At 35.5% G+C, this 24,130-nt stretch overlaps 2 protein-coding genes across 3 annotated transcripts; one reads left to right on the forward strand and one right to left on the reverse strand.

Moving 5' to 3' along the window:
* The first annotated feature begins 384 nt into the window (after positions 1–384).
* LOC117693449 (olfactory receptor 51F2) lies at positions 385–7,763 on the forward strand. 2 transcript variants are annotated; one of them, XM_076939488.1, is made up of 4 exons: positions 385–478; positions 1,734–1,765; positions 2,218–2,293; positions 4,008–7,763. In XM_076939488.1, exon 4 carries the CDS (start codon positions 4,016–4,018, stop codon positions 4,964–4,966), a length of 951 nt encoding a protein of 316 aa, XP_076795603.1. In that variant the 5' UTR covers positions 385–478; positions 1,734–1,765; positions 2,218–2,293; positions 4,008–4,015; the 3' UTR covers positions 4,967–7,763. The 2 variants fall into 2 exon arrangements, with proteins under 2 accessions (XP_076795603.1, XP_076795598.1); XM_076939483.1 differs by lacking the exon at positions 2,218–2,293.
* A 4,264-nt stretch (positions 7,764–12,027) lies between these two features.
* LOC117722607 (olfactory receptor 52R1-like) lies at positions 12,028–16,534 on the reverse strand. Its single transcript, XM_034521855.2, has 2 exons — positions 16,297–16,534; positions 12,028–13,681 (listed from the first exon to the last, which is right to left on the reverse strand). The coding sequence occupies exon 2, from the start codon at positions 13,634–13,636 to the stop codon at positions 12,692–12,694; it is 945 nt and encodes a 314-aa protein (XP_034377746.1). The 5' UTR covers positions 13,637–13,681; positions 16,297–16,534; the 3' UTR covers positions 12,028–12,691.
* Between the last annotated feature and the right edge of the window lie 7,596 nt (positions 16,535–24,130).

The following is a 24,130-nucleotide window of genomic DNA, read 5'->3' on the forward strand; positions in this document are numbered from 1 at the left end:
ACACTTGAATAACTTAAACAGAAACATAAGATAGAGTTATTAGTATGTGTATTAGTTTATATGTATTGTTGAAAAAATCATTTTGGTTTGGTAGTTCATTTGAGTTAAGAGAAAAAGGGAAAGAGGGAAGTTCATGATGGTTTATTCTCTAAACTCTATAAAAAACTATAATCTAAAGATCATGGAAAATTAAAGACCATCTATATTTAAACCAAATATGGAGATAATAAAATGAATGACAGAGGTAAATAGGAATTTTGACATGCTTAATACAGTGTGAGCAGGCACCTAGCTAATTTTCCTCATTATACCTACTTGTGTCCCATGGGCCTTTTGGCAGCAGGTTTTAAGTACATGCCTGGATACTTATTAGAAAGTCAGGTCCATGAACTACCAGAGCTACCATCACACACATGAATTTGACCTGGCAGAAAGTGAAAATGCACTAGTCCTTTCGTTGGTAAAACACTAGGACCAGGTAAGATAATATGACTCTTATGACAAAGTTCATGGAATAGACTGCTGAGGTCTAACTAGGGGGTGGGATAAAGCAAAAGAAAGATGTTTTCTGAATCTAAACATGAAAAGGAAAGTGGGGAGGGATGCAGGAAGCCGCAATATAATCTGCTACCCCAAGTTGGTGCTAGCCTTGTGTTTTCCCAGAAGTAAACAATTATCTGCGCAGATGCAAAGGCAGAGAGCCCGCCAAAAGTCACTGAATGTTGGGTGGTGAGCGAACAGCCAATCAGAAGTGAATACGTCACTCTAGATTGTATTTAAGCCAGGCCCCTTCCACAGCTCAGCCCTTCCGCGTTTTCCACGTGTGGATTACAGATTAAAGCCTCGTCTGCAGTAACTACCCGATCTCTGCGTCTCGTGTTTTATCTCCCACGGATGGTAAAGGGCTCGGGGGTGCGCGTTAGAGAGGGATTGCTTAGAGCAGAAAGACAGGAGATCATGGGTGCCTCAACAGAAAGATGGTAGACATGTTTCTTTCCAGGAGACAACATCAAAGCCAGGGAGAGTAGATAGAATTATTTTGATTCAATGAAGTTCTAAAAGTGACACTCATCATGGATTTTATTTTTTCCTCACTTTTCATTTAGCTTTGAAATTAGGGTCATTGTGTACCTCTCCTCTCGTTGTCAGGAAATAAGCTCTCCAGCACATTTGGCTTGACATCAGCTCTAGTCTTGAGAAAAGATAGATACATGTATTTGATGCTATGGCTTTATGAGTCTAATTCCTTTACCCTCAATTAGATATAATTCACTTTATCACAAATCAGTGGGCTATCTTCCCCACAGATTGAATTTTTTGATGCTGACTGAGACTGAGATCTGGTTTCATATTTTCTTTCATTATTATCTGTTATTTTATTTTTGTAACAGTTTGATAATAATACTTATCAATATTGCTACCTCATATGTAATATGTATATTATTTGACTATATATATTGTTTTTATTGCCTTTTACTTTAGTTTTTTGGATGAGTTCTTTTAAAGTTCACTTATATTGACTTTATTGCTGATAAATTTATTTTAACTTTTTACTTATTGTTTATTTTGATTTGTATGTGATATTTTCCTATTTTCTATGTAATAATTTTTATTTAATAAGTTCCTGACAATTTGAATAATTAATATTTCTTTTCTAATAAATGTATAGTGCTTAGGCTATAATTTGCACTTAAATGCTGATATGTAATTTTCTTACTCTTATTCACTTTAAGCTACCATTTTCCTAAATCACTTACTTTTTCTGGTAAGTATAAAATACTAATTAATAATAGTAGTTGTTGTTGATTTGGAGGCATTCTATCTTATACTAATATGTGAGCATTATCCTGAGAAAACAATAAATTGTAATTATTTGTAAGACAGTTTAATATTTCATGTTAGATTGTATGAATAGAAGACATTGTATTTAGGGAAGGCTGAGATAGATCTAGAAAGAAATATTAAAGTTTGAATAAAGTCATTTTGATAATTGATTGGAAATAGTGTCAGTTAAATGAATAAGATACAACAGTAAAATTTCTGTGAAAACAATAATATATGATTATATTGTGTGTATTATATTTATGTGGTGATGAAAGTAACAGAGGGAAGTTATGGAGTATGACAGACTGATGGAGTCCATCACATATTAGTATTTCTTCTACCTACAAGAAGCCACACACATTTTACTCAAATAACTTTTATTTTCATGTTTAGATTCAGGCAACCAGAATTGGAATTCCAATATTTACTTGAAAATTGTCATTCTGTAGAAGAAACAGAAGTCATGAAGGTAGGCAGGGCCCTTTTCAGAAATGACTTGACAGTAGGCAGAGGATTGATATTAGAAAGGTAAAGCTGCAGAATATGTTTACAGGAAGAAAGGATTCTACTATCTGGAGATACCTAATAGAGACTAGTTTCCCAAGAGGATGGGGATGGAAATTTTCTTGGAATAATCATCAGCAACATACACTAAGTATTCGATGGTCACTAAAATGAGCCACTGGATTTATGATCTGCTGTAGAAAGTGTAGCCTGGATATCTTGGCACACAAGGGAGCATTAATACTAAGGTCACTTCCCAGAAAAACTAAAGAGTGGCACATGTACACAACTAACCTAGAATGATATTTGACACATAGCCTTCTACACCTAAGGAACCATATTGATTATAGTGTATCTCTGGAAAAGTACAGATTTGAAAGATGTTCTTCAGAAACTGAATCCTGGATGGCAGACAGACTCCTCCCATGCATTTCTGACTTCTATAGAGTGGTAGGCATTAGGATCAGATATATAAAGTTCAGATATTCTGTTGCCTAACTGTATACTTTTAGGATAAGTACTTAGTCCCACCTGTATATGTATAAGAGAAAGAAAGGAGGAGAGATTTTACTTCCTTGAACAGTTATGATAATTGGATGGATACAGATAAGTGAACAACAGCATTTATCACACTGTGTATGTTCTGAGTATAACTCTTATCTGGATTTCAGTAACATCCCACGCCATTATTTGTTATAAGACAGACTTTAATTTATTGGGTTAAAAATAAGGACAAGGATTTCTTTCTTCTTTTTCTTTCTCTCTTCATCCCTTCCCTCCCTTCCTTCCCCATTTCTCTTGTTCTTTTTTCTTCTCTCTTTACATTCTTGCTTTATTTTCTTTCTTCCTTCCTTCCTTTCTTCCTTCCTTCCTTCCTTCCTTCCTTTATTCTTCTCTCTCCCTTCCTTCCTTTCTTTCTTTCTTTCTTTCTTTCTTTCTTTCTTTCTTTCTTTCATTCTTTTTTCAAATTGATGTTTTCTCTCAAGAGTCAAACAGTGAGTTTTCAAGGTAATAGGACAATTACTTTAATGATTAAAATATTGAGATATAATTGCTCCATATGCACACTTCATGTGCTACTATCTAAACCCTAGAATTGAGGCATGGATAAAATTATACACATATAACATATAACATATGAAGAACACAGAGAACTGTAAAAAAATGGACTTGACATCAATTTTTGAACTATTCTGCAGTCACATAGGCAGATTTGTATGTCCCAGAGACACTCTGACATTCTTCTGAATATTTACCAAGCCTGTCTAATGGTCACACTTTAAAAAAGAGAGTTAGTTTGCTCAGTGTCATGTTCTAGACTCAAGAGCTTATTTTAAAAACTACTGGAAATTGGATTTTCCACTATATCATTTTGGTATTTACTGGGAAGTTATATTATAGATAAGAATATTTTTTCTTGTCACTTTTTGTCACAAATCAAGAGAAGACTGGCTTGAAATATTTTAAAAACTTGTTTTGGAACTATCTGGTAAATTTGTTTTCTCAAAAATATGTGGAACACTAAGAAGCTAGAAGAGAAGCCTACATTTCTAGTATATCAACAAATATTTTTAAAAATTAAGAATTATCAGTATTGATTAAGTGCTAGACAGATGTTTATTAAATAAGCTATATATACATTGTTATATTCAATTATTTAATTGCCCTTCTTTTCCCAGACTTCACTATGCTCATCCTCAATAATACCAGTTCCCAGCTTCCGACCTTCCTTCTCACTGGTATCCCAGGCTTGAGAGCAGCTCAGGTCTGGATCTCCATTCCCTTTTGTCTCCTTTATGTAATTGCTCTCTCTGGGAACAGCATGATCCTGCTGGTGATCCTTCGTGAGCAGAGCCTCCATGAGCCTATGTACTATTTCCTCTCTATGCTTTCAGTCACAGACCTGAGCTTGTCTCTCTGCACACTTTCCACTACCCTTGGTGTCCTCTGGTTTGAAGCCCGAGAGATCAACTTAAATGCATGCATCGCCCAGATGTTCTTTCTCCATGGATTTACTTTCATGGAGTCTGGAGTTCTTCTGGCCATGGCCTTTGATCGTTTTGTGGCCATCTGTGATCCACTGAGATATACCACTATTCTTACCAATGCCAGGATTGCCCAAATTGGCATAATTGTGCTGATCAGAAATGTTGCTGTCATGTTGCCAGTTGTGCTCTTTGTCAAGAGGTTGTCCTTCTGCAGGTCTCTGGTTCTTTCACATTCATACTGCTACCATGTAGATCTCATCCAGCTCTCATGTACAGACAACAGAATCAATAGCATTCTTGGTCTGTTTGCACTATTCTCTACTACAGGGTTTGACTGCCCTTGCATCTTGCTGTCCTATGTACTGATCATCCGATCTGTCCTCAGCATTGCTTCCTCTGATGAGCGGCAGAAAGCCTTCAATACATGCATATCCCACATCAGTGCTGTTGCCATCTTCTACATTCCTCTCATCAGCTTGTCTCTTGTACACCGCTATGGCCATTCAGCACCCGCCTTTGTCCATACCATTATGGCCAACGTCTTCCTGCTCATCCCTCCTGTGCTCAACCCTATAATCTACAGTGTAAAGACAAAGCAGATTCGAAAGGCTATTATCAAGGTTTTAAATCAGAAGCAGAACCAACTTTAATAATGATTTCTGTAGAAATATACATTAATAAATAAATGATTTTATAGAATGGCGTAATTTTAAAACATCAAACAAACTTTTAAGATGTCAAGTTATGGAACTTCTAGGTTGTATGATACTTGCTTTTTAAGTTTCTCTGTCAGTAAGTTCATATGTCATAATGACATTTAAATTATTACTTCATTTTCAATACAATATGAGCTGCTTAAATGAATAATTAATTATTCATAGTTCTAGCTGGTGTTATTAATCTGCAGAAAGTAATTATTCAGACTCTATTCAATTTAAAAAGTTTGAATTTAATATGAGAAATCATAGATGAGTCAGCTGTTCTATTTTTAATGAAACAGAAAAATATTTTAATCAGTTGTAAGTGTTTTACCCAAAACCTTTTCATTCTCTGACTACTTCCTAAATTGTTAGATTATTGGTTAACTACTAAAATACATACCAGCAATTTGACTTCAAGACTTGTATCAGTCAATCTGTCTTGTCTTTTATTATCTGCTAAAGAAAATACAGATAAAGATAAAATTGAGTTTTCGCAGTTGATAATTGTATTAATCCAAGTTGTATGCTTAAACGGCTAATGAATAACCACAGTAGATCTGAAAAGTCACTAGGCTCCTCATCATTAATAAATATCAAACAAATAGAACTCTATTAATCACCTTATTTCAACAATTTTATAGCAAAAGATGATTTATTTAGGTGCTTATTATCATGAGAAATTACATCTATGTGCAATTGTCATCAAAGGGTCCAGATGTTAATCTGTCCAAGATTTAACTGCATTTATATATGAACATGTATATTTGAACATGTAAAATATTAGATAATTTTTATCTTACACTGGCATTCACATTGCAATTTATATCACAGAGATCAGGACTCATGGTCAGTGAATGTATTCTGTGTAAATGTGTCAAGAACTGCAATTAGCCATTTCGGTGACAGAGACTCATTTGGTTCCAGTCAATGCAAACAGGCATGTTTTTTTTTTTTTTTTTGATACTTTCAGTAGATAGTTTATTTTCTCCTGAGATGTTAATAAAGTTTGATGAGACCTAAATGGTGATTGCCTTGGGTGTAATGGCAACACTTGGGCATTTCTCCTGTAGGAATGATATCATATATAAGATACAATGTTCAGGTTTGATTTTTGCATGTTCCTAAACAGGAACAAATAGTTCTGATGGAAAATAAAAAGGATGCTACTTGCTGCCACAAGACATTGGAAGATTTAAAAAAAAATTGAGACTTGTATAATCAAAACTCAACAGTTTAATAACTATTTCATGAGTGAAACAAGTAACTTTTTCATTATTTTACTCCTTTTAAGTATTCCTAATTTATCAAATTTTCCTAAAGAGAGCATTTAGCCATTTATCAAGTAGATATGTCTCCTTTTTCATTAAATCATCTGAGGTTTTGCATGGTATGATCTACATGTATAATTAATTTTTTATTAAATAAAGCCCTTTAATTGGATTTTAAATTGAAAAGCCCAATTAACAATTTCTTTTATTTAAAGTTTTCTGATAAAAATTTCATGTATTCTATACTTTGTAGAGTTAGTATTTGCAGGTAAAATTGGAAGAAAACACACAAGAGCCACAGTTGACATATAACATGCTTCTTGTCTTTTAATTGAAATCTGTCAGGTCAGTAACAAGGAAGAGTCTTCCTAATTTAGTCTGTCATTTCATTTCAAAGATTATATCCAGGTTTCTGAGCATGGATGATAACGTCTTTATTACAAATTACTTATGGTAATGATAGTGTGATGGTAGGGTTTGAGTGGGAGAAGACTAATGTCAAATCAAGGACAGGATGGAATGTTAGACGCCATGTCAGGGTCCAGAATGAAGACAGAGACCAGACAATACTTAGAAAATGTATAATTTAATATAAATCATCATTAGCATGGAAGCAAGGTAGTGAGGAAATTGACTAAGAAGAGCTTACAGAATTATATGTACTCTAGTAGAATGGATACAAGGAAAAAGAACAATGTGATGGAGCCACCAAGCAGCTCTCGTTTCTTTCTTCTATACATAAAAAGTTATGGAAGTGTATTATTTTTGACACTTGAAAAAAAATCTGCCCTCCCCATCACCAGAAAGCCCTTTCATATGAAGATGATGCTGAAGGAGAAGAGTGTAACTGCTATGCCCGATAGTTGTAGAGGCTTTCTGTATTCATGTTCATCTGTATCTCAGTGAGAGTCAGTGACAGGTGATTTTCTCAGCATGAGATTGTATGTGCAGCTTTTCAGATTATTCATGTGGAACCTTTCAGGCACATGCACATTCTCAGGGCAGAGTACATATAGGAAAGGCTACCTCAGACAGCGTTCTGTTTGTTATGTGTGGGTCTTCTGATTGTCACAGAGGACAAGTGGAGAACAACCTTGGTGTGCCAGTGTGGAAGAGAGTTGTGAACAGCTGGGAATCACTCTCCTTTATGAAGGACCATAAAATGGAACAAAGTTTTATCTTTTAACACTTTTAACATTATAAAGAAACCAGTTAGTAAAATTCTCCTTCTTCCTGTCTTCCTTCAGTACCATCAACTGACAAGAATTAGCACTTTACCAGATGGTAAAATAAAATAAAAAAAAAAAAAAAAGCTAATGTGTCCACACCATTATCATAGAAGACAAAAGAAAGGTGAAACAGAGTGAGCAAATCAAAATGAGCCAGGCATTATTATGAATGGATATTGACTAATCTTGTATAACTGTGTCTGTATGTTTATCAAATATCCTTGATGATGGTCTATCCAGGAAATTAAAGGAGAGCGTGAATTACCTGTCAGACCTTATTTCTCCTTGGTCAAAGTTGACCTCACAGCTTCCTAATTTCCTTCACACATCTGGATTATACATGAATGAGTAATAAGCAGTAACACTGAAGGTCTCATGCACTCAGTGTAAGCTAGGAAGAACTCAACAGGCATATGGTGCTTGTACATTATGAGTTTTCCAGTGCCACTGTTCTTATCCAGCTGATGACTGGATGTGTATTGGTTACTTTTACTGTTGCTTGACCAAGTACCTGAAGAGTTCAACTTGAAGATCTATTTTTTTCTATTGGATATTTTATTTACATTTCAGATGTTATCCCCTTACCACATTTCTCCCCACCCAGGAACCCCTTGTCTCATCCCCCTTCTCCTGCTTCTGTGAAGATCTATTTTGACTTATATTTCTGGTGATAGTATCCATCAAATAGAGAAGGCACTGTGGTAAAAGCATGAGACAATTTGGTTGCATCTTATCCACAGCTAGGAATCAAAAATAGATAAAGGCTGTCACAGAACAAGCTCCTTTCCCTTTATTGACTCCAGAATCCCAATTCATAAGATTTGAGTGCCCAGATTTAGGGCTGGACTTCCCCCTCAATTATGGAAACAATGTCACAGACACACTCAAAGTTATATCACTCAGGAGTATTGTAAATTTTAATGTAATCACATTATCAGTTGAAATTAACCATAGAGCTCTGGGTGCTGCCACAGTGATTGGGACATAATATAAAACTATTTGCTATTGATACTCTCGAAATAAGGAAGTAAACTCAAAGCATGTAGGGTCACAGATCTGCTCAGATCACCATGAGACATCTGAGTCATTATTCCCACTCTCATGGGAATCCATGCATGGTCTTTTTGTTGTTTTTGATATTGTTAATTTAAAATATTTTTCTTGTTTGAGAATTTCACAATACATAGTTTTTATATATATATATAAAATACACTCATTTTCTCCCCTCCAATTCCTCTCCTACTTTCCTTACTATGTTCCTTCTCAACTTTATGTGTTCTTATTTTTTTCTCTTGAGCCTGCTGAGTCAATTTAGTGCTACTACTATTGAGTGACTATAGAAACATTTACTGGGGCATCTTTCAGGCCTGCATCCCTTAAGAAAAATAATTTTTCTCCCCTAGCAGGCATCAATTGCCACTAGCTTCTCAGGGCGTGGGACCTTATGAGTTTCTTCCCTTGTTCATGCTGGAACTTTAACTGGCTTAATTTAGCACTCTAGTCCTGGGGAACCTATGTCCTCTTCTAAGCATGTGGTGCCCAGACATACACTAAGGCAAAATACTCATACACATAAAATTAACGAATATGAAAAGAAACAAAAGCTAGGCATGGCAGCATGCTTTTGTACTTCAAAACCCAGGGTTTTCGAGACAAGTGGTTCCTAGGATAGCCAGCCTTGGCTATATAAAGATTTCAGGTCACTGAACAACCCTGTCAGAATGGAGAACAGTGTCTCAAATAATGATAGTCATCATTCTTCTGTGGCATCCACACACATGCCCACACACGTGCATACACTTGACAGAGAGGTACATTTGCATACATACAAATGCACACACATATGGAAAGGGAGAGTGAGAGGGTTGCCAGGGGAAAGGCAAAGTACTACCTTTGAATATGTGTGGTTTTCAAACTTTACAGTTTTACCTTTACTTTAATATTTTAAATTATATGTTCATCTCACATTTAGATATGTTTAACATTAAGTTAGAAGTTGAGAATCCATTTGTTGTTTTCATACAGATTTTATTTTTTCCTCAGAAAAGTTGTCATTGATTCACATTGATTCTTCTATTAATAGTTAATTGCATACTTGGAACTACTGTTCATTTCTTAATCAATTTTTGTAATAAATTGATTGTTTTTATGTGAATCCAAGGTCAACTTAGTGAAATACTTGACAAATATTTTGAAGAATTTGTTTGTATAAATAATTAATTATAACCCTGTTTAAAATCCTATCAAGCTAGATGGAATATAGTAATTTATAGATGCAGACTTATCATGATAAATAAAACATTTATTATTATATTATTATGACAACACTTCTACAACAAAGTATACAGAGCAGCTTGAATAATAGATTTTTCATTGTGCCACAATTCTGGAATGTGAAGTCCAAGATCACAGTGTCAAGATAATTTATTTCTTTTCTGGCCTTGAAAATAGAATTTGTTCCTTGCTTTGCTTCTGGCTTTGATGCCTTGAAGGAAATCTCTGATTTTAGATGTATCAACTTGCTCTCCTTGTCTGAATAGTATTAATACTGTGTGTATATCTGTGTTAAATTCTCCATCTATACAAGGTCTCTTGTTACATTGGAGGAGTGGGTCACTGTAGATTGATTCAGTATTTCTTTTCTGTAACTTAAGTTAATATGCGATGACACTTCTCTGAGAAAGATCACATTTATGAGTGTTAGGAATTAGAATCTAGATGTATTTGTTTTATGAGGGCTCAGTTCACTAATAACAATTCTTCATCTAGGGTTCATCCATTTTCTTGGCTTTTGTTTGCAATATGTATGCCATCTCAACAATGTCAACAACAAAGTATTCTCTGAAATTATAGGATGACACATTATATACATAAATATTTCCCTTCGATCCAGATACTATTTTACTGAAACATGATACAGAGCCTTAGGTAACAGAAAGATGGCGAGAGTGTCACACTTAATCACTAGAGGTGGGAAGCAATGGGTGAGACAGGGAGCTCAATTCCCAGAGAGTGGCTTTCACTCTGTTTCTGGAGAGAGTTCTACTATCTCTACGTTAATGCTGAACATACTAACAGAACCATCTTCAATGATGAGCAGTGGAGACAAATAAAATAAGCACTATAATAATTTGAACATATTATGAAATGCGGGTATGATTAAAAGTCTGTGCTATGGCAAATGTTTAAAAGCAATAGAAGCCAAAATAAAAATAACATCTAAGGCTAAGACATAATATAACCAAGGGATCATAAATGATTAAATGAGCCATAGATCTTAAATGTTGATTTGAACTTCTCTATGCTTGGTCTTCAGTCTTTATGAGTGGTTAGAATTCATGACGTAAATCAATTCTGAATCTCCATAGATTCTCATTAGTTGTCTTGAAGTAGAGACATCATAGGATTCAGCTTTATCTGAAAGACTTGAATATTAAGCTCTCAGGACATTATTGCTGGGAGAGGAGGTGAGACAAATGGCTCCCATTTCTGAGTGTCTCTAAATTCCATCTACAATTTTTGGTCATGAGGAAGTTGAGAACTACAATTTATAGTCCTTAGACATTCTACCCTCAGTAATGTTTGCTATCATAATCTGATGCAAATAGTCTCCTAGTTCAAAGACATAATTTTCAGTTCAATAGTCTTCCCTATATAGTTTCCTGAATTTTTTTTACCAGATCTAAACAGTGCCTCCTTGTTCATAGCCCTTGCCTTGCATATATAGCTCTATCTACCTCCTGCCCATTATCCATTTGACAAAACAGTTTACTAAAAAGCATGCTACCAACCTCCAATGGTGTTCTGAGAAATTATTTCCCTTAGCTTTGGTAGTAAAGAGAGTTGAACTATGTTAGTGCAGTGACCCAACAGAAAGCATACTTTAAAATTCTTCAAGGTGATAGTTCTGAAGGAAATTAACATTTAATTGTGTGGTCAGAATTTCAAACACTTTCCCCTTGAACTTAAACCTTAGAATGCATTTTCTTTATAAAATAATTATTATTCTTCATTTTATAATGAATCTGGCCTTCATTCGGAAATGCATTTTTTTTTCTCACAGATTCAATAGCTATTAGCTATGAGAGGCTGAATCAGTTCACTTAACATTCATTGTTAGTAGTCTAAAGAAGTTGAGATTTGGTAATAATGTTGTCTGAAAGTTTGTAAACTGCTGTACATCTTAATCTAGTATCTCATGACTTGTTCTCAAGAACCATTACATCCTTTTTCGTAGTCTTTAGCACCAACCTTTTTTTGTAAGTTTTTGTTGATATTTTAATTACTTTTCTCTCACACTAACATTCTGTTCTATCAATTAAGAATAATTATTAAAAAAAATTGTGTTGAAGTGTTGTGTTAGTCTGTAAAATGAAACATTGCAATAAAACAAAATAAAACATGGTAATTTTAAAAGAACAAACTTAAAAACCTACTACGGTGCATACCCCTCATGGCCATCAATAACATTCCATTGCATTGGACAAAGCTTTTCCTATACATATATTCTTGGTTTCTGAAAAACCTTCAAGACTTACAGGTAGTTTTTGTGTTATTGTTGTTGTTATTGTTATATATTGACTAGTTCCCCACCTTTGTGTAATTGTGATGGTTTAGTTAAGTGAGAATAGTTAAGGAACAGTAAAGTGGCACACAGCAGTCACCTGCTGCTTGTTTTATCTGTTTCCTATTTTAAGGCTTGTTTTTACCTTTGTCCTATTTATTGAAATAAATAATGAATTTCCATAAGTTTTTAGACATATTTTAATTTTGAAAAGTCTACTTCTATAAAGAGATTCCAAGATGGGGAAAATGTACAAATTGTTACTTGTTTAAGACATATTTTAATCTCTGTTCAAAATAAATGTTAAATTATATATCTATTAAGATTTAAGAATAATGTTTTCAAGTTAATAATTTATGGACAATAGCATTCTTTTAAATAATTCAGTGATTATATATAGGAAAAAGCTTCTTTGGTTTTCTTATGATGATAGGAACAAGTTAAGTAAATGTGTATTATCCATAAAAGGTCCCAAATCTCTCATTCCGGATAACTTGAAAGCTATTCCACTTCTTCTGGAGGGCTGTGAGATACCTTTTAAATAGGTGTTGATTTGCCAAAGTTGTTGAATATGTTCTTTGGTCAGCGACCTGGAGCTAGTGTGATTCCTGCTTCAAGGGTTTTTTCTCCTGAATCCTTGGATTACCCTGTCCCTGATCTGTTTGGTTCTAACTCCATAGACAATAGGGTTGAGCATGGGAGGAACCAGCAGATAGAAATTAGCAAACATGATATGCACAACTCGGGGCACATGGTGGCCAAAGCGGTGGGTGAGGAATGTGAAAAGGGCTGGGATATAGAAAGCCAAGATAACACAGACATGGGAAGCACATGTACCAAAAGCTTTGAGGCGAGCTTCACCTGAAGGCAACCTCAGCACAGCTCTAAGAATCATCACATAAGATACACTGATGACAATTATGTCAAAGCCAACCACAGAGAAAGCCACAAAGAGTCCATATCCACGATTGGTTCTGGTATCAGCACATACCAACTTGAGCACAGCCATGTGCTCACAGTAGGACTGGGGAATGACCTTGTTGGGGCAGAAGGGCATCTTGGAGATCATGAAGCAGAAGGGGCTCACCCACAGCAGCCCTCTCACCATCACAGCTGCCCCCAGTTTGATGACTACGGATGTGGTCAGGATGCTGGAATGTCGGAGTGGGAAGCAGATAGCCACATAGCGGTCCAAGGCCATGGCCATGAGCACCCCGGACTCCACAGAAGAAAAGGCATGTATGAAGAACACCTGGATGAGGCAGACATGATATTCAATCTCATGATCATGAAGCCAGAGTATTGCCAGCATTTTAGGTTGTGTGGAGGAGGATAGGACCAGGTCAGTGATAGCCAGCATGGCCAGAAAGAGGTACATGGGCTCATGCAGGCTGTGGTCAATTCGGATTATGTGTAGAATGGTGATATTTCCAGTCAGTGCCACAATATACATAACACAGAATGGAAAGGCAATCCAAAATTGATAGTTCTCCAATCCTGGGATTCCAAGCAAGATAAAGAACAGGGGATGGGAAGAGCTGTTACTTGAAGCCACCATGAGAGAATGCTTACTATGTTCTCAGGAGCGTAGGTATCTATTTTCCTAGATGGTGACAATGGAATGAATGTTATTGATTACAAATAATTTTACTTATTTCATTGGACCTTTATATTAAGAGTTAACTGTTTTACTACAAGCCACTTTGCAACATAAAATCATGTATGTCACAACTTTTATTCACATGTTGATCCTAAGAGATTTTGAACATATGACCTGCAAATGTAATTATGCTCTCACAACCAGTATCTTTCAGGATAGTAAATTACAATAATGGAAATATATCTTGACCAGTAATGCTACAGTCAGACCCATTTTTTTATTATTTATAACAAACAAGGGATCATTCAGTCTTGTCCATATGTCCTCATCCCTCTGATGAAAGGCAATACTGCTTAAAGGACTTTATCTATTTAGAGATAATCATTTAACATTAACCCCAAGTATAGCCTAAAGAAGTTTTTTGAGTAGATCAGAATTAACTGAGTATACACCTCTAACCAAACACACTACCTTCTCTATATGCATCCCCCTAGATGAACCCATCTCTGTTATCAAATCATCTGTAGGAACTAACAGATATTTCAATTTTCCAGTTTATTGCCTATTGAGTTTTCACCCCAGAATCACAGATGTGCTTAGTATTCTTCTAATTTTCCCTAGATTTATTGTGGTTTGACAGAAATGGGGTTCAGAATTTATAATGCATGCTATAAGTTCGAAATTTTACTACCTTGCATACTTTATAGCTACAGGTTTGCTTAAATCAAATCTTGCTTTAATATGTGGTGAGAATTCACACACACACATCATCATCATTGAGCTCAGGGTTTGTACTTTATTTTCTTTTTTCAGGTCTCAACTTCTCACATCTTAAAAGTTCTGTTTGATCCAGGCTTAGTCCTTACCAGTTTCTGGATTCTGTTTCACAATTAGCTCATTGGGATCTAGCCACCAAGTCTTTTAGCCATTCAGAGAACCTTCCTGGGATGAGAGCTTCCTTGTTTTGTTGAAGACAGTGAAAGAGGTATTGGCTATAAGTACCACTCTCCACTGTGCAAGGGCATCTCTAATCAACTGTGAAATCATTGTTGCTTATTGTCAATGTGCATTTCAAATCATAAAATGAATTATTTCTAACTTATTCAAACCCCTTCATCTTAATTTTACCATGGGGAAAAATGTCAGAATCATTAAATAATTTACTAAGTACCACATAGGAAATCTGTGCAAGGGAAATGCCTCATATAATCAGGGCTTCCAGAAACACTTGCTGTTGCTTTCATTAATAGTGAGTTATTGGGATTCCCATCCTGGTTAAGTCAAGTAGAGACTGTCGCCTCAGGTTAACAAAGGGTGGTAGGAGAGGGATTTATACAATAGTTTACTGAATTGGAGACATGTACATTTCTGCCATGGCCCATGCTACTTCACTAGATTGAGTCCATGGACTAAGCTCTAGCTTGTGTTATAGGCTTCTTGGAGATGTCATTTCTTCTTAACATCTGACTCTGTCTTGAGGTTTAATTCAGGAGTCACTCATTTGTTTGTACCTTTCTGCAGTCTGGTAACTCCCTCCTCATCCACTTTCAGTTACCAATAAACAATTTCTCAGAAAATTAATTTTATCTGTCTCTTCTCTTTTGCTTACACATCACCCTAGCAATAGACCATCACAGAAAGGACATGCTTACTGCTTTATTTTGCTAGCTCAGAATCAGACTTTTTCCCCATGGATATTAAGGAAAAACAAAGTCAAATTAGGATTCGAGTGTAGAGTGGAAGTGTGGGTCATTGTTAAGTATCTCTATTTCTTTCCCATGCTGTATCCTCTGTATATTACAGAATCCAGTGCCTTCACTATTGTGAATTTCTTTACCTGTTTTCCTCGCATAGACTTAAGAACCACAGACAAAAATCAAAGGCATGCCATGGATAGTAAACAGGAAATTGACCAATATCCAGCTGATTAAAGTCAGTGTGAGACTTTCAATATGAAAACACGGTTTACTAAGTTAATATTAATTTGAGGATCAAAGTATGCATTTTTAAGGCTTATATAAAAAGGAACAATATAATTCCCCATTAATGATACTGTTTCTTTATCTAAGTTATTAAATATGTTCTTTTATTTTTCAAATGTGCTAGAATTTTTCCCTTCATATGTGTACTATGTGTACTGATGAAATCGAGTCATATACTTTGGGGGCATTACAACTATGATGATCACACTTAGGGATTAGGACTCAGTTTTTATAAAAAAAAAAATTCTCCATGTAAGATCTAATATAAAATGTGTAGAATTTGGTTGGAGAAATTTAATTACAAAGGCTATGGCCTCAAGTTGAGTAAAGGTTAGATTAGCTTTTATCATTGAGAATGAGTTTGAATCCAAGGTACCCGCTGCTTCTGTTAGATATCCTTTACTCTACCTGTGCAGGGAAATACTTGTGCTCAGCAGTTAAAAATGCTGCTGGAGTTAGTTACTAGGTAATAGAAAAAAATTGTACAAGATCTTGTTACCAAATAGCTTCAGGAAAACTGAACTTTGTTCTCTCACTTTAAAGCATCTAATTTACAGTATAAAGTTTTAATAACTGAGAATATTAGGCCCATATGTAACCTCTTTCTGGAAGGCTGTGCTGGAATAGTATTCCTACCTTTCTAGGTCTCATTGGAGGGCACAGTGGGAATCATTATTCTTGTTTTTCCATCACAGCGTGTTGTTCTTGTCCACAGACCTCTGGAGCTCAAGATTTTAGGGATGCGCAGTTCATAGCTTTGCCTTCTAGCTTCATGGAGGCTCTGTGAGTCCTGCTGCTCGGGAAGTGGCAGATGTACCTGTGGAGTAGAAACTCTCTTACCCTGAAGACTTCTTTTTTATTAAGCTGAGCCTGACCTCTGGGATTCAGCTTTTGGCAGAGACCTTAAATTAGTGTCTATTTGAAGGAATCTACCTTGCTCTTTCTTCCTCTTAAGGGTCATTGTGTCAGTCTCATATTGGCTTCCTCTGAGACTGAATTCTGAAGCTAGAGACTTCAGTTAACTCTTAACCTTCCTTTTTCCTCTATGCAAGTGAATACAAAGGCTGAAGATTTGAATGCCTGTGCAAAAGGGCTGATCTAACTGCACGAGTGTGAGCAGTTGTATAATGCATTATTTAATTATCCTGAGGTTGTATACTTACAGTTATGTGTACAATTTGAAAGTTCGTTGGTATTTAATGTATTTTGATATGTTTATGTGAGGTTTATTAATAAATATGTACATAAGCAACTCAATTTAAATATATAGAAATCTTATGTGCAAGTATACAAGTGAGTATTTACTTTTGTGATACACAACTAGTGTGATAACATCATTTTTGACTTAATAGTTTTAGAATACATGTATTTTGTGAATGGATAGTCCTAGTTGATAGTGTGATATGGGGTGTTTGTGAACATAAATGTGTGTGTGTGTGTGTGTGTGTGTGTGTGTGTGTGTGTGTACTGTGCATGGCAGTAATATCTCAGTGTTTCGGTATACACTGTGTTAGCTGTGATTCCAAGGTCTCTCTCGGATGAGGGGCTGATGATCCAGACAAGAAAAAGAATTTCAGGAGAGACTCTGCCAGTCATTCCCAAGCCTTTCTAAGGCTGCAAAGCCCTCCTTACTCAACATGGACATCCAAACCTGTGCAAGGTCCCTTTCTCCTGAGCTTTACTAGCATCTTGCTGAATATGTGTGCTTGTGTGTGTATATTGTGTATATATATTACATATATATACACACATACATATATATGTAATACATATTACATATATATGTAATATATATACACACATATATATAATGAGTATAAAATGTATTTATAATTTATAATATAAAATTGTAAAATTAATGTAAAAATTATAAATAAAAATATATGCATACACTTTTATTTTATTGTTCTTTTCTTATAAAATATATCCCAAGCACAGTTTCTCCTCCTTCCACTTTCCCAGTCTCCCTTTCTCTGTCTCCCTCTCCCACAGATTTACTCTTCTCTGTTTCCCTTCAGAAAAGAATGGTCCTCTCAGGGATATAAACCAAACACAGTATAACATGTTACAGTAAGAAAAGGCACAAACCTTCATATCAAGGTTGAGGAAGGCAACCCAGTAGGAGGAAAAATGTCCCAAGGGCAGGCAGAAAAGTCAGAGATACCCCCAAAACCTCTGTTAGAAATGCTCAAGCTAAACAACCACAACGTGTTTGTAGAGAACCTAGCACAGAGCTGTCTAGGTTCTGTAATTAACATTTCAGTCTCTGTGAGCCCCGATGAGCCCTGCTTAGTTGATCCTGTAGGCCATATTTTTTTCTGGTGTTCTCCATCTCTCTGGCCTCTACATACAATTCTCATTCCTCTTCTTCCTCAGGGTTCTCCAAGATCCTAGAAATGGGACTGATGGAAATCTCTGGTGTGGGCTGACTCTGTGCCTTAAGTTTGGCTGTGGGTCTTTGCATCTGCTTCCATCAACTACAGGAAGAAATCTCTCTGTTGATGAATAAGTTAGACAGTGATCTATGAGTATAGCAGATTATCATTAGGAATTGTTTTTATTAATTTTTCCCTCTATCCTGGATTTCTGGGCTGTCTGGACTCTTGTTCTTGGTTATCCAGTGTCAGGCATGGACTCCCTTTTGTGGCATTGACCTCAAATTAGACAAGTCATTGGTTGACTATTCCTACTAGTTCTGTGCCTCCATTGCTCATATACATTTTGGAGGTAGGATCTTTTTATTGGTATCAGGAAATCCCTAATTTATTAGTAAGGCTAGCTATTTATAAAATTATCATGCTTTAAATATGCTTACTTATTCCTTGAGAGCTTTATACGTCATACTTTGGTCACATTCATCTCTCTTTCCATCCCTTCTCCCCCAGAGTCTCTCTCACTTCCATATTCACATACTCTCTTAAAAACAACAACAAAAAAGCAAAATAAAACATGGAGTCATGATTTGTAAGTATACAAATTTTAATTACTTATTATCACATATAAGTTAACTGTACTTAAGGATTTTGGGTAATGCCAAGAATTAGTAAAACTCATGAATCATCTTAGAATCTATATTAAATGTGGTCCCAGAGCAGCAGTACCATCAAAACTCAGAATTCAGTCTGTGGCCTAGAGCCAGTGAATCCAAATGTTCTTTCAAAGAAGATACATTTTATGGTACTAAGATATATCAAATATTTGATTATTTTTATGAGTAGATGCTCACATTTGTTAGTGAGATACTGAAGAAAGCTGTGAGCAGACAAGGGAAACAAAATTTAAATTCTAGAGAATACATAAATAGCATCCCAGAAAGCTGTGAACAAAAGTAAACAGAAGTTTGGTACAGCTATGAACATTTGAATCAGTATAAAAGGAAAGGATTAGTTTTATTTTGCTGTCCCAGTGACACCTTCCAGTGATTTTGTGATACAGGATGGTGTGACCTCCTTTTCTCCAACCACAACATATATTCTGTGTTTAAATGTCTAGCTTCACCTCAGTTATAATTTATTTGCTTTTAAAATATGGAATAACCTAAGTAAAATCAAATATAAAAAGCATAGTTGTAAGATTGTATATCAGTTGATATATCTTCTTCAAGGAAATGTTATATTGTATTTGACTGAATGGGAAAAGAGGAAGAAGGGAACCACACAAGTATTTGAGCATGCTAGACTCTGCATAGGAGTAAGTAGAACATGAATCTAAAAGAAGAAAAAGTGATGTTTGGTATTAATAGCCATCAGGGAAATACAAATCAGACCCATCTTCCTACCAGTCAACATTGATGGATGTGTGCAGAAAGAGTCCTTTACACTGGGAAGTGGTGTATATATTAATATAATCATATTTAAAGTGCTGTGGAGGATGTCCCAAAGAGTAAACATAGATCTATCATAAAACATAACCACACAATGCTGCATATTCAAAGTAAATGACATCACTATAGTACAGAGTCTTGAATTCTTATATTTTTGGCAGGACTATTTCTAACAAACATATAAAACATGGAATTAGCTAAGGTGTCTATCTATAGATGAAGGAGTGAAGAAAATATGGTCTACATGAATAATGTGATATTATAAGGTCACAAAGAGTCATATCCCATCATTGGCTCTGAAATGGATGAACTACAATTTCCATTGAGTGAAATAAGAGACACAGAAAGACAAATATTTTAGTTTCTTCTCATAGACATCAAAAGATACCATGTTGGCTGTAGGATACTGGTTACAAGAAAGTGGGAATCATGGAGGGGAGGGGTGGGTAAATGAAAGGTAGAGTGTTAGATAACAGGTAACAAAATACAATTAGATATAAGATTAGATTTTGGAATTCCACACTATAGAACAATGAATATAATGCATAATAATTTTTCATGCATTATCTGAAAATTTGTAATAGAGAAGATTGAAGGTTCTAAACAGAGAGTAAACAGAAAAAATACAGATTACCTTCCTTGATCAGTATAAGCTATATGCATATTAAAATATCATACCAAGCAATACTATTGTGCATATTAGCACATGCTGATACTTGACACCTATTATAAAGTTAATTAGATAATTAAGAGGAAGATGTTAACATAATTTCAGGCTAATGTGTGATCTCCTGGGAATTTCTAGTTGATTTCTGCTGTAGATTCACAAGAGCTTTGGCAGCAGCCAAAGGAACAACAGGTTCCTTATAAAGGGTCAAGACCATGAGTCACCTAACACATAGTTGGCTTGACAGCAAATGGAGCAGGTACCTCCCCTTGTACTGAAAGCCAGGTAAGATACAAGGACCAAGCATACAAGACAGAGTTTGTTGAGGTGTTAGGTAAAATGCACTGGTAGAGCAGCTGCTGCTTAGAGACAAAAGATGACAAATTAGAGGCAAAGAGCAGAAGCAAGTGACAGAAACCAGTCTGTGTTAAGTGGCAGATTTTATTTGAAATTTGCAAGAAAATATTTGTTTCCAGAAGAAAATGTCAAAGCCAGTTATGCTCATATCTGGGATATAATTTCTATACCTCACAGAGACTCCAAATGTGATAGCATATGCTTCATTTATTTCTTGCATGGCATTTAGGTTGGGCTGAATCTGAACCCCTGTGTTTCTTAGAAATAAGCTTCTAGATATACTTTTTACAAGATCCTCATCACATGATTTCTTTTAGCTCTCATCATATTTAGGAACACATCAAAATAAGTTTTTTTATATTTGACCATCATTGAAATAACTGGAAATAGACATATCAGATACATTTTGAAGTCCTGGTTTTACATCTGATGAGATCTTATGAAGAAATGAGTAACCAAGATCCTTAAGTAGATGGGGAGTTAAAGGTGTGTGTGTGTGTGTGTGTGTGTATGTGTGTGTGTGTGTGCACTCATGCATGCATGTTATGTGCATTTTCAGACAATATTTCATAATTTAGGTTGGTGTGTAACTTATAATCCTTCTCCTCAGCATCTTGAGGAAGTGCTGACATTACAAGTATATACCACCTTCCTCAGCACCAGGAATTGTGTTTTGTGTTTTGCTACAAACCACCCTAAGTTTCAATGTCCACATTTCCAGACACTGAAATGTATATTTAATATTATTGCTTTCTATTTTTAATACTGTGATGTTCAAATAAATTTCCAAAGAACACTCTAATACTTTATCTGGGCAGCATTAAGAAGGTACCTTTTCTGTTGAGAGCTAGGTTGTATGTAGATGGATGGACACCATTCCTAAGTCTTAGGATTTATTTGATATGGCAGAGGTTCATGCTTCCAATTAGGCACAAGTCTGAAGCTACACAAATGATAAAAGATATGCAAAGAAATGACCATATTGTGAAGGGAGAGTCATAAGTACTATTCTAGTCTACAATTATATAGTTTCTTTTCTTTCTTTCTTTTAAAGGAAAATCCAATAAATTAGTGCTTGGTGAACTTGGGCTGACAACATTCCCAACAAGAACCATAGACTATCAAAACCCCAGTACCAGTACATCCTTTGAGTAATTGGTTAGGGTAGTACATGTTACTCCTCAAACAAAATAGACCTTGTAGGCCTTAGTTGCCTCTCAATGACTGAGGGTAGATACTAGTGCTGGAAACACAACATATGTAGGACCTGAGATTGAGACTTATGTAGGGTCTCCTGACATTTTCTCTCCTGTGATCTAGCCTCCACATACCAGAAAAAGATTGATTGATTGATTAATGTTTATTTGTTTGTTTTATGTTTTAGTGTGTGTTTGCATAAATATATTTATTAATATGATTTTTAATTATTTGGTCAAAATCTGTAGCACAAAATGAAACTTTTTAAAATGTTTCCCATTATTCACTCACGTGTTATTTATGATGTTTGGGGTTTTCATGAATAACCAGAGCCATACCTTTACATCTTTTAGTTTCCTCTAGACTGGGATGTCTCAGATTTGTCTCTATAAACAACTGAGTGGGAATTCTTTGCTTTGAAGGAAGACTGTGCACATCTTAGTGTGTATAGTAGCATCCTGGGCTTCTACTTTCTAGATCCCTCTCGCAATTCCTCTTATGTTATGACAATCAAAGGGGACTTCAGGTATTACCAAAGAAACCTTGGGAGAAAAAATCATGCTGCTGCTTGCTGGATCATTTTAAAAATGAGAAGTATACCTAGTTTTTCTCTTGCTAATATTTAAGGAATTATGGAAGTGCTGTTTCCAAATCTTTGATCAAGATAAACTTGTTGACAGAGAGTTCATCATTTTGACTGTTGCTTATCTCTCTTCTCTTTTGGTCTCATTCATGAAACAAGTAGATTAACAGTGTGGAAAGAATAAGGCTGCATGATAAACCATCCTTTAGTAGGTTGTATGGGCTGCTTAAGTTCTTCCTCTGAACTGGATTCTATGATGTGATGATAGCCTACTGTGTTCATTGCTTCCCAATATCCCCTTACTGCTAGAGTGTGAGAAAGAAAGCAAGGCCATTGTTCTCAATGGATTATATGATGCTATGGAGAACTTGAATGTAACTAAGTTGTGAGTACCCATTGGGTATTAAAACACAAGATATAAAAGCTACATAATATGAAGACTTCCCACCCTTGATTTAGAATAAAGCCAATGAAACCTGTAGGTCTCCTAGAGTCATAACATTGTTACATCAAGTATCCCCAGTGTAGTATTGTGCTTTCTTGTAGAAGCTCATTTATATAAATAAATATCATGCATTCTAGATGAATAAGGGTAAAAATACTCCAGAGATTATATAATCTAAGGAAGAGCTATGTTTCTGTAAGTTTGAGGAAGGGTTTATACCTGAAAATATTATGGACCTCATATAAGCTAGAGTACACCTTTGTAGTTACATGATGAATATAGTTCAAAAAAAGCAAAAACAAAAACAATGTTTGTCAATGGCAATTCATCTCTTCAGTTATATGAGTCAACTTGGGAGTTTAGCAAGTGTGACCTTAGACATGAAGCTAAGCCCATTGTGAGGTGAGAGAACAAGGCATGTGTAGCCAGTTTTTCCTTTGTATGAATCCTATAATCCCAAGGACCGACAGACAGACAGCTTGTCTACCTGATTCCTTTGGTGTAAAATTTAAAATTCTTCTTTTTTTCTTTTTGAGATCATAGTGTAATTACAACAATTCCCCCTTCTCTTTTCTCCCTCCAATCTTTCCCAAATATCTCTCCCAGGTACCAGGGATGCTAGAGCTCAAGTCAGTTTAAAATACTGTAGACAAGAACCTACACTCAACACTAATATGCTGAGTAGTTTTTTCTTTTTCACATCCTTATACTCAAATATCTAACAAAGCTAACATAAGTGGAAGAAAAACTTATTTTGGTTTATGGCACAATTGGTGATACATCATCATTTGGCTCTGTTTCTGGGCCTGTTGAGAGGCAAGTTATCATGGCAGTGTGAATGTGTGGTGGAAGATCTTATTAATGAACAAGAAGCTGAGAAAATAACACAATAATATTATGAATACATCCAGAGATTAATCCATCAATTATGTGAGAGTTTTCATTAATCGTCTTTGGAGATAAACTCACTGATACATTCAGAAGTATGCTGAATTCCCCAGGGAGAGATGCAGAATTCAATAGCACCAGGCAAAGAATCCAAAATTAGGTAGAAAAGAACCAGAGTTGTGAGCATTCTGAGGAAGGTCACTTACAATTTTCTGGAAAGGTTGTAAGTGACCTTCCAGTGGCAGCTGTAGTACACTGAAATTGTCAACGGCATTAACCACATTGTCATAATTTGAGACAATGAGATAAAATGAACAGCCAACACTGAATAGATAGTAGACTCTCCTAAGCAAGGTTTGTACTACTGTTCTGCATGTGGGATATTCATACATTCTACTAACCTTCCTAATTCAAGTTATCTTGAGGAAAATGTCTTCAAAAAAGTCATTAGTGATAAAAGATGCCTCCCTTTCCCTTCATTTCTTCTTCACAGGCCTATATTTCTAACCT

Source organism: Arvicanthis niloticus, chromosome 1 (genome assembly GCF_011762505.2).
Source record: "Arvicanthis niloticus isolate mArvNil1 chromosome 1, mArvNil1.pat.X, whole genome shotgun sequence".
Classification (NCBI taxonomy): Eukaryota; Metazoa; Chordata; class Mammalia; order Rodentia; family Muridae; genus Arvicanthis; species Arvicanthis niloticus.